At 41.9% G+C, this 14,946-nt stretch overlaps 1 protein-coding gene across 1 annotated transcript in view; it reads right to left on the bottom strand.

Moving 5' to 3' along the window:
- Positions 1-3,698: 3,698 nt before the first annotated feature.
- Positions 3,699-14,946, bottom strand: part of TOPAZ1 (testis and ovary specific TOPAZ 1) — a 101,134-nt gene continuing 89,886 nt past the window's right edge. Inside the window, exons 18-20 of the mRNA XM_077809299.1 lie at positions 14,160-14,363; positions 11,087-11,270; positions 3,699-3,918 (exon numbers count right to left, since the gene is read on the bottom strand). Coding sequence (XP_077665425.1) covers positions 3,699-3,918; positions 11,087-11,270; positions 14,160-14,363 — 608 coding nt within the window. The remainder of the gene's footprint in view (positions 3,919-11,086; positions 11,271-14,159; positions 14,364-14,946) is intronic.

The raw sequence follows: 14,946 nt of genomic DNA, 5'->3' as shown, positions 1-14,946 counted from the left end.
CATGATGTACTGCAAGTGCTCAGTAAGAAGCGAGAACATGGTACATCATGAGAATTATAGTTCAGCCAGAGACACCAGCCCATAGAGGAAAATGGAGTATAGAGCACCCAAACGACAACTCCTAGCATTTGGCAGCATTTCTGAATTGAAAGTTTTCAAATAAAATGTTTTGATTTTTCACTGAAAATTTGAAATTTTAAGCAGAAAAAAAACATTTCAGGAAACTCAGGGTTTACAACATGTTGAGTTCAGGGAATTTAGTGCTAGGGAAGGCCTCCAGCATCTTTGGCCCGTCCCCAAGCATCAGGTGATGAGATACAAGAAATCTGATGCACCACTGATTGGTTTCATCCACTATATCTGGTCATCTAGCTAGTCTGTTCTTTTGGTGCAGAACTAGCAGGAGTTCCTAACCCATGTAGAGAATTCTTAGTAAAGAAGGTCTTGGAAAGATGGTCCAGAGGTGACAGATGCAGGGAAGACAACAAACACCGCATAAAAATACAGATTTTGTTAGGGTTATTGGATGCTCTACCTAGGATGGAGGCAGTTCTATTTAAAGATGCATTTGTTTGGTACTTTTAGGGTTAGTGAGCGGGTGCCAAAGGCAGCAGGGGACAAGTCCAAGCATGCATTAGAAATAACTGATGTAAGGTTTACACAAAGAGCATTTTGTGTCCATTTGAGGTATTTGAAAACAAACAGGAAAAGCAGCCTTGGTGCTGTTAAGAGAACACTTGGATGACTATCATAGAATCATAGAAGATTAGGGTTGGAATGGACCTCAGGTCATCTAGTCCAACCCCCACCAGATTACTATCTGTGCTGTATAAATGCAGTGAAAGCTTTCTAGCCCTATGGAAAGTTGAGCCTGGCCCACTATTTGTACATTGGTATGACGGCTATCTGACCAGATATCCGTTTGCTGCTGTAATGGAGAAGGCATTATTGGCCTTAGTTCTTAATTTTGGTACATTTTCCTTCACTATTAGTGCAGTGACAGCCATAGGGGCTGGAGCACCCACAGGGAAAAATTGGTGGGTGCCCTGCACCCATCGGCAGCTCCCCACCCTGCCCCATCTCACCTCCGCCTCCTCCCCTGAGCGCGCCGCTGCGTCCCGCTTCTCCCCCCTCCCTTCCAGCGCTTGCGCCATGAAACATCCGTTTCGTGCAGCAAGCCTGGGAGGGAGGAGGAGGGGGAACTTGGAGCACTTGGGGGAGGAGGCGGGGCTGGGTTGGGGATTTGGGGAGGGAACCAATAGAGGCAGGCAGGGGCAGAGTTAGGGCACGAGCACCCACCGGCACCGACAAAAGTTGGCGCCTATGGTGACATGCACAGCATCAGAGGATTCTGATTCCCAGAGAGTTCAGGCAATAGGGTGCTAGAAACCAAACTGTTACAAGGCTTATGTTTGTCCCTATGAAAGTTTTGCTGGGGTCCTTTCTTTGTGATCGCAGGAGACATCCCCAAACAAGGCCGACTCTTTGTAACTGCAACACTGTGTAGCGCATTGGGCCCACAGGAGGGTGGCCAGGTTAGCAAGTTGATGACAGCTAAGCTCCAGGGCTGAGACGTTCTGTATTCAGTAGTCTGGCAGGAGAGATGGGGGAAGGGGCAGTACACACGAGGGTGAGAGGATTCAGGAGTGAGCTGAATCCTTGGAGTAGGCTGAGAGAGAGGTTATATAATGGAGCTCTGTAACCCCACTTTGAACCCACTTCAATGCCTGGTACGTGAGAGCTGGGGAATAAGGGAGATAATACTGCAGAGAGGCATTAAATTAATAAAACTGCAGCCTGCTACTTAAATCCATCCCTGTGTCTCTCTTTGTGAATCTGTATGTCCTGATCACTAATTTATGGTAAGCTTCCATACCACATGTCTCTTTATTCTAGCTGAGAAATTTCAAGTCTGGCCCCTACTATTTAATAAAAAACTAACCTTTTTAAAGAGAAAAATGTGTAGTTAGAGATGTAACAGATATTCAGAGAAAGGGAAAGTGGGGGGCATGTCCTGTGTCCCACCTACCAAACATTTATGACTATATACAGGCCAAAGTTCATAAATCTTCTTACTGAAGGAGACTGGTTGGGAGTTAAAAGGGATCATTCAGCTCTATTAAGAGAAGAGTATCTGGAATAAGGCACCTCTAAGCCAGTTATTGGTTCAAAAGTAATCGGGGTGAAAAAGGCATTCATCTGGAAAGTCTTACCAATAATGTGCCCAACGGATATTCCCTTACATTTTAAACATAGGGGACTAGCTTCAGCAACGACCTATGAAGGGGAGGAATGGGAAGTTAAGCTTTTTTTCTGCTTCTGAAATTTTATGACCATTCAACATTATTTTATTCACACTATCTTCAGCCTTTATTCAGCATCTCCCAGGCCTTTCTGAATATTTGCCTAGAGATACAGGTAGGACAGGATCTATTTCATTTTTTATGTAGAAAATAAACTAAACCTTCAGTTAGAGCAGATTATCTAAAATTACTTATGCAGATGAACTAGATTACATTTTAGTTTTATAAATTTGTGAATATAATGTTGAAACAATTAAAAATTAACAGGAGGGTAAAATATATGCTGTAGGTCCATGAAAGCATAGAGGCCTCGCACACTGAAAACATCAGAACTGCAAATAATCCCTGCATGCCCATATCATTTAAAATATAGGTACCAGGCTAGGTATGGGGGAAAACAAATAGGCTGTAAGGGAGAGAAGATGACTCACCACATAGTTGCATAAGATTCTCCAAAATCATAAAGGAGTTCTGAATAAAAGACTTTTGGTTTATATGCTTGGGGATGTGTGTTCCATGTAATTTAAGCAGAACTTTTCTCATAGTAATTTCTCCAATGGTGTGCATGTCTAGCTATGTTTTAATGGACTGGATCAAACAGAACTGTCTAATCTCTTAAATTCAGAAGCTTGATAGGCAGCTAAGAAAAATGGCAGTTTGCATCTTAGAAAAAATGACAAGGCAGATAAGAAAGGGAGGTGTCATTTCTATTGGATGTCTGGCATTTCTTAGGTAAGCGCCAAGATGCGAGTTCTGTTCTACACTATTTTGTTCATTATATTGTTACTTCAGTTTCCCAACTCACTTCCACTTCAGATGGAAGTCTGTGTCCTGTCTGACAAGTAGACTGTGAGCTCTCTGTGACAGAAACTGTTCTATTGTTTGTACAATGCTTATAGGGTTCCTAGTCACTAGCATAATTCAAATAAATAGTGATTGGTGGTTTAAAAATACTCAAAATAGAAAAAATATGGCTACTTCAAAAAGTAACCTAGATATTCTGAAGAACTAAAACAAATGAAAATCTATTATGATTCTCATTTCTCAGTTGGAAAAAGGAAATAGTTAACTGGCAGCTGTGGAGGATATTCAACCATATTCAGAGTATTTCTGATGTCAGTCACTGGAGGCTAAAGTGACTCTAGTGAGGTAATCTATGCAATGATACCTGCCTCAAGAAAAAAGTTATTCTGGTCCTATGTTATCTCTGAAAATCTACAAACATTCCAAAAACAGGTTAAGATTTGAAACTTTATCTAATCAAGTGTTGACTCTTACAGTTAATCAATAACAGTCTGAACACAGTGGGAACTATCTATTGATTTATTATTTTCAACAATGATTACTTCAACTATTCAAAAAAAGAAAAAAGAAAAAAAAAGAAGTCTTTACCAACTAATGACTACTGAAAAGCCAGACCTTTCCAGCCCATTTCATATTCTCTTTCAGCCATTTTAGAGCAGAATTATGTTCCAAACTGTAAACCTGTTCCATATTAATATTCATTGTCATGTGCTTAAGAAAAAGCTTTGGATTAGATATACGAGCAGCTTGAATCAGTCTCTCAACTGCTGCTCGATAGTCATCTTTACTCCGCACTTTTTGTTCTTCGGATCTGCAAAAGAGTTTTCACAAGTACAAAAATCATGGAACACAAACACTAAGATATGTCATTCATACATGGTTTTCATTTATTGGCATCAAAATTACTAAAACAGTAAAAAAAATCCTTGTGTTCATATTTCCTAATGCAAATATTGTAAACTGCTAGATGCTGATAGCTGATTATTCTGAAGTTTATGAACTAAGTTAGCACCTATCAGAAAAAGTAAAATGTAACACATTTTAAAATACTGGTGCTTTCAGGAGTTTAACATCTCAGCGACAAATGAGTCGCAAGCTTCCACAATAGCACACTCCATCAGGAGTTACTAGACTCTGGAGTGGGAGAATTAGAAACGAGTGGTAGAACATCTTAGGCACTGACCTGGCAAGAACTTGGCCATACCTGTGGCTATATTCACAGTACATAAAGTTAAAGGATGTGCTTAAGACCTTTCAGGATAGAGGAAACCTACAAGAAAAGTTACGGTAGTACAGACTTAAATCTGGCTATCTAGTTTGGGTTGTAAAGTTTTACACCACCAACTATAGTTTTTTAAAAAATGACTTGCTATGTCCCATGTCAGTAGCAGATTTTGTTCTACTTCTCAATAAATGGAGTTTCTGCTTAGGGGGCACGAACAAGCTGGAAACTGGATTGCTCCTTTTCCTTCTGCCTTAGGTAGCGCCACCTATGAGCAGATAAAAGACTGGCACTTTTCTGTCCTCAGCTAACAACCTGACATCACTAACCAAGGACTGATCAAGAGTTGAACTATTTATACAAGACAAACTACAAATACATATTAATAATTTAAGAATTTTAATAGAAAATCATAGTCCTAGAAAAGTGTTTAAGACTTCAACTGAATCCCAGAGGCAATAAACTTCTTAAGACACCCTGGATAAAGAAGGATGTATCCTGGAAATAATCTGGTTGATGATTAATGGATAAAGATTGCCGGGGGAGGGCAGGAGGAAAAGCTCAGAAAAAAGTTATTCCTTTTCTTGTAACTGTTATTCTTCGAGATGTGTTGCATATGTCCATTGCATTAGATGTGGGCATGTCTCATGCAATGGTGCTGGAGAGTTTTCTCTAGCAATACCTGTAGGTGTAGCCACACCTGCGCCCTGATATTCCTAATACTCTGAGCCACATTATAAAGGTCAGAGCCACCCTTGCCCATCCTTCAGTTCCTTCACACTGGACTTTTAGATGATAGACTCCGATATATTGGGGAAGGAAGATGGATCATGCAATGGATGGAACTCATCTCAAAGACCAACAATTACCCAAGCACCTGCCAATGGGCGGGAAGAGGGGCTAGGAGTCTTATGGGAAGAGAGATGCTGAACTGCTTTCCTTAGATTCACATCTTCCCTTGATGCGATAGTCATTGCATAACGTCTAGCAAAGGTGTCGACTGAAGACTATGTTGCTGTTCTGCAGATGTCCCTGTTGTGGACATTTCCCACAAATGCCCTAGAGGCTAAGCATGTTCTGGCTGAATGTTCAGAGAGCTTTTCCACAGGCATGATGCCCTTAATCTTGTAGCACGACAATAAAGCTGATGATCCACCTGGACAGCTATGGTGCTGTTACAGGATGCCCTCATTCATTCCACATAGGAGAAAAGCTGGGAACAGACCCCAAAAAGCTTTGTTCTTTCCCGATAAAAAGCTAGTGCTTGGCCAACATCCAAAGTGTGGAGCTTTTGTTCATCTTTCTGAGCATGTGGCTTTGTAATGAAGACAGGTAACTACAGAGGTTAGTTGAGGTGGAAATCAGATACTACTTTGGAGAGAAACTTAAGGTTTGGCCTAAGCTTTACACTGTCTTCCTAAAAAACAGCATACAAAGGATCCATCACCAGAGCATGAAGTTCCCCTACTCTTTCTGCTGAGATGATGGCTATTAAGAAGGCCACATTAGGTGAAAGGGGTAACTGTGAGCAGGTTTGAATGGTTTAAAAGGGGGACCCCATTAAGACTGATAACATTAAGTTCAACTCTCACTGTGGATAGGATCCCTGATAGGTGGAAACAATCTTTCTAGGCCTTTAAGGGACCTGATGGTCATAGGGTTAGAGAATACAGTCCTACTTGTAACATAAGGGTATGCAGCCAGGTGCATTTTGCTAGAGCTGATTGCCAAACCTGACTCTTGAGGGTAACAAATAGCCTAAATTTATTTTATCAGAGGGGTAGCCTTGTTGGTTCTGTAAAAGTGGCAAAGAGTCCTGTGGCATCTTATAGAATAACAGACGTATTGGAGCATAAGCTTTCGGGGGTGAATACCCACTTCTTTAGATGCATGTAGTGGAGATTTCCAGAGGCAGGTATAAATATGCAAGCAAGAATCAGGTTAGGGATAACGAGGTTAGTTCAATCAGGGAGGATGAGGCCCTCTTCTAGCAGTTGAGATGTGAACACCAAGGGAGGAGAAACTGCTTTTGTAGTTGGCTAGCCATTCACAGTCTTTGTTTAATCCTGAGCTGATAGTGTCAAACTTGCAAATGAACTGAAACTCAGCAGTTTCTCTTTGAAGTCTGGTCCTGAAGTTTTTTTTGCTGCGGATTGCTACCTTTAAATCTGCTATTGTATGTCCAGGGAGATTGAAGTGTTCTCCTACAGGTTTTTGTACATTGCCATTCCTAATATCTGATTTGTGTTCATTTATCCTTTTACGTAGGGACTGTCCAGTTTGGCCAATGTACATAGCAGAGGGGCATTGCTGGCAGATGATGGTGTATATTACATTGGTGGATGTGCAGGTGAATGAACCGGTGATGGTTTGGCTGATCTGGTTAGGTCTGCTATGTACATGTAGTGTGATGCTCTGAGAGCCAGGGAATTTTGCATACAGAAGTTCCAGATCCTGACTGCCTCCTCTTTGATCTAGCACCCCCAACTTGCTAATGCTGAACATTGCTTTCGTGTTGTTAAATACTTGGATAGTTCTGCCCTGTATTGCGGTAGAAACTGGCGGCAGGCTCTAGTGCCTGTAATTCTAATAAGTTTATGTGCAGCCTGACCTCTTGGATGGACCACCAGGCTTGAGCCTGCAGGTCCCCCATGTATACTCTCTACTCCATGGCTTAAGTGTCCGTTACCAAAGACATAGAGGGAAGAGAAGGGGGGAAAGGGACTCCCCTGAAAATGCTGTCTTGGTTCAACCACCAATCTAGGGATAATAGTTAAAGCCTTGCATGGATTCAAAATTTATATCCACATCTGATCTGCAAACATAGTCTGTGGATATCCGCAGATCGGCAGGGCTCAAATAATAGTACTTTGTCTGGGATGCATACTTGTGTGTTCAGACAATGTAATGGAGGGCGGTATGCTGACTTGAGCTATGTCTGTAACCATCTAAAATGCAGCCTGGTAGGGGGATCACATAAGTACACACCATCATATGCCTCAGAAGCCTGAGTCAATTCCTCTCCAAGGTTCAGGGATGGTCCTTGAAGGAGGCACAATGATCTCACAAAGCTAGAAGCCTCAGAAGAGACAAAAAGCTCTGGCCAGGGTTGAGTCTAGAACTGCCCTGATAAATTTTATTCTCTGGAGGTGTACGAGGATCAAGTTCTCTTTGTCCATGCCTAAGCATAAAAACAGGTAGAGCGTTTGATGGACACTTCTTTTTATGTGCTGATGAGAGTGACCCCACCCCTTCCAGTTCAGGTACTGATATACTCGTACATCTTGATGGCAGAAACAGGCTGCTACTACCACCATGCATTTGGTGAAAACATTCAGCGTGGCTAACAGGCCAAACGAGAATTGCAAAACGGAGGTGGTGTTCTTCTGTGAACTTCAGAAATTTCCTGGGGCCAGGGTGGATTGCTACATGGAAATAAGCATTCCTCAAAGTTGAGGGCAGCATACCAATCTCCCAGATCTAGTGAAGGGATAATAGTTGTGAGGGAAACCATATGGAAGTAGCAGGAGTATAACCCCGTTTCCCAGTACTGAGTAGGCGTCTCAAAGAATGTAGAGTCTGCACTTTCTTGCTTTAGTAAATTCATGAGATGGATCCCTGAAGGGGGACAGGGAAGGTGTGAGAGATACAAGAACTGCAGAGTATATCCTGATTCCGCCATGCTTATCACCTACTTATCTGAAATGATGAACTACGACGCACTTAGGAAATGTGACAACCTGTTCCTGAAGGATGGGTGATTCTCTGGTATGCTGTACTTGATGAAGGATTCTAACACTGCTTTGAGGCATGTGGATGCCTCCATTGCTGCTTGTGATTCTGCCTGTACTGATCTGCCTGTCTAGGCATTGTAATACTGCTGCCTCGGTGGAAATGGAGAACAAAACTTTGTTCTTTTCAGGGCTGGTGTGTACAGACTCCGTGATTTCAGCACTGCCTTTGAATCTTTTAGCATATGTAGAGCTTCATCAGTCTTTGAGGAAAATAAGGCACAACCCTCAAAGGGGAGATCTTCAATAGTTTGTTGTACTTTTTCAGGAATCCCTGATCACTGCAGTCACAATGAGCAGCACATGGTTACTACTGCCATTGCCATGACTCTTGCAGCTGAATCTGCAGCATCCAAGGAAGCCTGCAGTGCGGACCTTCCAGCCAGATAAACTTCCACAAGGAGAGACTGGAACTCACTCTGGGAGTTCTCTAGCAGCTTGTTAAGGAATTTGGCCAATTTATCCCAATTGGAATAATTACAATGGGCCAAAAGGGTTTGACTATTCACTATGCATAGTTGTAACCCTGCAGCTGAATAAATCTTTCTGCCAATAAACGTCCAATATTTTTTGTGTTTTTGTCTTTGGGATTTACTTTTGCTCTACCTGAGTGGTGTCTTTCATTTAATACCACCACTGCCAGGGAGCCCAACACGGGGTACTGATAAATCAGTTTATACCTTTATGAAGGAACTTGGTTTTTGCACTCCGCGCACTTTTCTGTCAGTGTGAGGGATGACAGAGTTTGGCATAAGGCTTTCATAGGCTACATAATTACCTCATTTATAGGGAGAGCAACCTTCCCTAATGTAGCTGGGTGCAAAATGTCTGAGTTTCTGGGGATTTTCCTCCACAACCTTTATTGGTATAAAATGATGGAGTTGGTATGGTAACGGAGGCTAGCTGCATCTAAACCAGGCACTCCATTCTCTCGATCTGCTCGTCAGGATTACTCCTATGTTGTTACTATGACGGGGCGATGTTCCCTGAAGAAAGTCCTGGATTCCCTGAAGTGGGAGACGTAAAAACCCTCTTCAGACTCTGAGGAATACTCTGAAGGCCAGGGTGGAGCAGTACCGGGTATTTTCATGGGAGATTGGGACAGTGCTCTATGAGGGATCTGCAGTACCAGAAGCAACATCAGGGGCTTCCTAGCCATCAGAGCAGAGCAGTTACTGTTGGTCTCAGAGCCAGCATCGAGATTGCTTGAAGTCATTGATGCTGTAGCAGATCCCAGTAATGTGGATTCCCATGTGCAACAGGCTTGGCAAGGCACTGTCTTAATCAATCAATCGACTAATCAATGAGAGTAATTCCAAGAGGCTCAGCAGATCCTTCCCAGCTGCGTATGTCTCTGTGATAGTCAGTGACAAAATGGGCCTTTGCCCAGTTGTGAGCAGAAGTGAGGGTTCCAGTGTCTTCAATGAGGAAGGAGCTGGCCTTGACGGACCCAGCACAGGAAGTGGAGTCAACGGCTCTGGTCTGGTCAAGCTGCTACTAGGATTCAGCACTGGGAAGCAGTAGGCCAAAGGGCGCACTCCATCTTTGGTATCAGAGTGGCTTGCCTCTATAGTTAAGAAGTCAAAACACTGAGGACTTAGAGGATATGGAAGTTGTCTGCTTCTCTAGCTTCAGAAGCTAAGGGTGCTCTAAGTGGTTGTGCCCTTTGAGGTCTGTCCGAACAAAGGGAATCTCCTTTTGTCTCTTTCCCCAGATAAGACATAGAGGGAGTTCCTCTCCAGATGAGGAGGAACTCCCTCTAGTTGACTGAGATGGTACAAATGGCAGACGAGGAGCAGCCTCCATGAGGATGTACCAGAGGTGCTGTTCCCTCTGCTTTAGTTCTTGTCTTGAAGCCCCAGCAAACTGTACTCCTATCCCTGATGTGACCCTCACCCAAGCACTTCAGGCAGTGAGAGTGAGGGTTGCTCATGGGCATCAGTTGTAACACTTGGAGCAGGGTTAGAAGCCAGGGGACCTTGGCATAGGGTTCCCTTGGTACTGTGTGGAGCCTGGCATCCATGCACTATGGACAATCAGGGAAAGAAAAAAGGTCCGAGGACCCCAAAACAAGTTTCACTAACAATATAAACTAACTAAAAATGGCATGTTTGCTGAAGGAACGAACAGACAGCATGCTCCGACCACCAATCATGGACTGTAAGAGGGAACTGAAGGATGGGTGGGGTGGCTTCACCCTTTATACCCTTAGCTTGGCGCATGAGGAACACCAGGATATAGAGATGGACACCTCTGTGGGTACAACTAGGGGAAACTCTCTGGCACCAGCACACAAAATGCCCACATACCTACTATAATGGACATATGCAATTACTTGAAGAACAAACAAAGATTACTGGTCTTGGGAACAAAGTGAAGGTCTAAGTTAGCAAGAGTGGCAGTGGAGTCAGAGACAGAGGGGACAACTTCAGTTTTAACTAAAGAAGCAGAAGAATTGAGGAGAGGATATCATCTGTTTACAAGGGCTCTCCAAAGCTGTAACTAATGAAATATTCCAGACAGAGAAGGCCAAGGACAGAGGGTTGGGATATTCCGTAACAGAACAGACAAAGTGTTTCTTTGAAGAGTGTTACTATGTTTTCTGATTCAACCATACATTTCTGTATGCTTAAGTATAGGACAATGTTTTATATAATAACATCACAGAATCCTATTCTTTTTGAGAATACAGTGCATTGTTACTGTGCTGGACAATTTGGGAGGGTATCTAGTCTCCCTATTTGAATCTGAAATAATTTTTCTTTAAAGTTCTTCACGTACATATTTACTGCCCTCTGTAACCAGAGGAAAAAAAATGTTAATTTTTTAAAAAAAGGAATTTTCTTTTCTAAGCACAACAGCGAATTAAAATTAAATGCATGAGCAAACTTTTTCTCTTCCAGATATTATATCATCATACACTGAGAATCAGACATAAGAAAAGTACTAAAAATTGACCAACTAACCTTTTCAGTACTATCTGAAGTGTCTGACTGGTGGCACCCGGACTCTGAATATTACTAGCATTTGAAACTAGGAATATTTCAATGGCCAACAACATCTCAATCTCAGACATGTAAGAAGGAATCAGTAAAAGTTTGCGGTATAAATTTCCCTCTAGCGGTGGGTAGCAACCCAATGATAAAGCACCTGACAGTGGAAGCATAAATGCAAAAGTTAGGTTAACATTGAACTATTAGCTATTTTGAATGTGTGTGTGTAGCTTGAGATGCAGGGAAAAGCAAAAAAAAAAAACCCTCACAACCCTAAGTATCTGAACAGACTTTTTGTTTACAATGATAGTAATTGAGATCTTTACTTTTCCAAAGCACTAAACTTTGAAGAAAGTAATTTCATACAGGAGTTTAATTCATTTTCTTCCCCAACACTAATTTTTAGTGCAAAATCCTGACCCCAACTGCACCTGCTATGCTTATCTATAAATAAATTGTGCCTGTGGAATTAATCTGCTTTCCCCCAAAATACCATGGATTCAGCATTTGTCACAGAATTCACCACATACACAGGATTTTGTTTTGTTTCCCTGCTTTATGGGGATCAACTTGCAGTTGCCTCTTGCTTACTTGCTTCCCCACAAAGAGGATTTAATTGGATTACAGTGCACATTCCCTTCACTTTTTTGTGGAGCCAGGCAAATGGAAGATCAGATATTCGTGGGGGAATTCTGTGCCACTGTGCAAGGCAGAATTTTGCGGAAATTCATGTGTTTTGTGCAGATGGGTTACAGTGCTGCCACTAGGGGCCACTGGACACAGCACAGCCCCGTTCAAACATAGAAGACACTGCGGGGAGGGGGAGAGAGTAGAGAGTTCCTAGCAGCTTCAGTTCCCCAGATGCCCGAAGGGAAGGAGAGAGCAGTGCGCAGGAAACGCCACACAAACTGGAGACTGAGCATCAGGCTGTTTTTCCCTCTGGATCCCTGGGCTCTGGGGTGCAGGTCTCTGGGCTGCTGGGGAATGGCTGGACTACTTTAGGGAGAGGTGCAGGTGTTTTTGGGTATGTCTGCATTGTTACAGACATATTTGCTGACAGGTATTTTGAAATAAATTACCAAAATAATTGAAACTGGAGTGATTATGTAGTGTTAGTTTGACAAATAAAATTTGAATTTTGAAATATTCTCTGCAGAATTTTTAATTTTTTGGCACAGAATTCCCCCAGGAGTAATCAGAGAGCTAGAGACTAGATTGCAGCTAGCGAGTGGGGAGAGGCAGAAGTACGGCATGCTAAGCTGGGCTGCTTGAAGAACAGCACAGCAGCTAAGGATTGGAGTGACAAGCTGCTGAAACCAGTTACAAGTTTCCTGCTACCATGGGGGAAGGAGGTTCTGAGACTAAGAACATAAGAACGGCCGTACTGGGTCAGACCATAGGTCCATCTAGCCCAGTATCCTGTCTTCCGACAGTGGCCAATGTCTGGTGCCCCAGAGGGAATGAACAGAACAGGTAATCAAGTGTTCCATCCCCTGTCGCCCATTCCAAGCTTCTGGCAAACACAGGCTAGGGACACCATCCCTGCTAATAGCCATTGATGGACCTAGCCTCCATGAATTTATCTAGTTCTTTTTTGAACCCTGTTATAGTCTTGGCCTTCACAACAAACTCTGGCAAAGCGTTCCACAGGTTAACTGTGCGTTGTGACAAGACAGCAATGTGGCAGCAAAGAAGAGTGGAGTGTGCTGCCTGAGGGCATAATAAAAACCCTCATCTGCTGAACAATCCCCATAGAAAATCAACAAATTTTACACCAATGAGTATTTTCAGCTGAGCCATAACTGTGTGTCAGAAGCTGGGAACGAAGGATATTTCACAAAGACACATAAATTAATAGTGCAGGGCAATTTAGGAGTTTGTTGCCAGTTACAATTTGGTCCCATTGTGCCATGGAGTACAAGGGGCTCTCGTCCACAACATTTACCAACTGATATTTAATTGTAATTTTAAAATAAAGGTGTATTATATGTTAGAGCACAAAATAAGAAAATGGGATGTTACAATCGCCTTGTCATATATTGTTTTGAGTGTCACATTAATGAAAATTATAGGGGATCAAAGTTAAAGTTGTATGCTGAAGCATAACTTTCATGGGTGATTGAAATGAAGAGGGAATATGTGGAATAAGTGAAATGGATGCGTTCTTTAAATGTTCATTTTCAGAGCTTCAGATTTGTGATATTTTGTACTGAAAAAGAATTATTTTATGAAAATATATTTTCAGGGTGTTAGGTAGATTCCACTGATTCACAGTGTCAATCTTAACTGTTTTCTATTGAAGTTTTTCTTTACAATAAAATAATGCTCAACAATGAAGCAGACAGGATTATTTTCTTCTCTCCACCAAAGATGAGGCTGATAGTTCCATGATATACTCTGTCAGACTGATGCCTTTTAACTCTGTATAGACTGAACTGTATGAATTTCTGATTTTACATATGAACATTCTGTACTACGGAAAAACGTAAACACCTTTACTCTATTTAATTTTCTGAAGTCTCAGGGTTAACTCCTGGCTCCTCTTCTACACCACTCCAACTTTATGAAGTAGGCAGGAAGCTATTCTATCTGACTGGTTAGTAATTCCCCAGGTAAAGGGGAATCCCAGCTGAATGTGTGCTCCACGCCACATCCTCTGGCCTTGGCATAGGTTTGTGGCTAGAGTACTGCTGTGCTCTGGTGATCCACAAGTGTCAGCATGACCCCTAAGGGCTGTTGTAGCCTGTGACACTTAGAGCTGCCATGAGGCTTCTTTAAGTTTCACTCTGTGACTGTCCTGTACCTCAGCGCCACCTTTGGGGACCTATACCCAGCCCAACACCAGGCACAGAAAAGTTGTCTATGGGGTCTGGCACTCAGTTTAGTGCGCTAAATGTCCAATGTTACTTTTCTAATTGATTTACCATAAAAATGTATTTGATTTCTAGTAGTAGTCTTACCCATTATTTCCGAAAATATTAAGTTCTTATGAGTACAACTTATTCAAGGATCATAAGCAGTGAATAAGATTTCAAGGGAAACTTACTTTTGTAATAGGTCCTGGCTTTAAGCCACAAACAGCTCCTTCCCAATGCTGCAATTAATCCTCTAATTAAAGTAAAATCAATGGGGATATTCTTTGACAGCATAAAGTCTGTTACAGAAGAAGATATACCAAGGCTCTTGCTCTCAATACAGGCATCTAGAAGTTTGTTAAAAAGAAGGCTGTACTGGGAGACATCTAGAGTGTCTGAAATGAAAAAATGTTAATTCCTGAAATTAGTCAAAAGCAATCCTAATTGCTGGATATGTTCCCAGTACTTCCTATAAACATACCAAAAGTTTAATCTCTTCAACCTTAAATCAGAGCAGGTGGTTTCAGAAACAAAATGGTGCAAATCAGAGTTAAATGCTTTATGATAATGATGCACTTTCCTCCCTGTTGGAAGGTCTCTTTGTGCAGATCCCAATGACACACATTTTGTTTACATTGGTTTAAAAAAGTGTTAATAGATCAAGTGATAATTAGTTTCAGTTTAAAATAATTTAATGCTGAAAGCAAAAAAATAAAATAAAATAAAAAAGCTTTTAAGATGACACTGAATTCTGATGGTGTATTGAAAACTGATTCCTAAATACCATGTTATGTTAACATGCATTGAAGCAACACATTTTCACACTGAGCAATAATGCTATCATTACCAACACCAACTGTCTTTTCAGGGATATAAAATAATATTAAGGTCTGTAGAAAGGGTGTTTGAATCCTGTTAAGCAGTACAGGATCCCTAGATCAATTTTATCCTTCAGCAGAGACTTGAAGTACTGGGGGC

The sequence above is a fragment of the Eretmochelys imbricata genome, chromosome 2, assembly GCF_965152235.1.
Source record: "Eretmochelys imbricata isolate rEreImb1 chromosome 2, rEreImb1.hap1, whole genome shotgun sequence".
In the NCBI taxonomy this organism is placed as follows: domain Eukaryota; kingdom Metazoa; phylum Chordata; order Testudines; family Cheloniidae; genus Eretmochelys; species Eretmochelys imbricata.
This window is presented reverse-complemented; position numbering and strand designations above follow the sequence as displayed.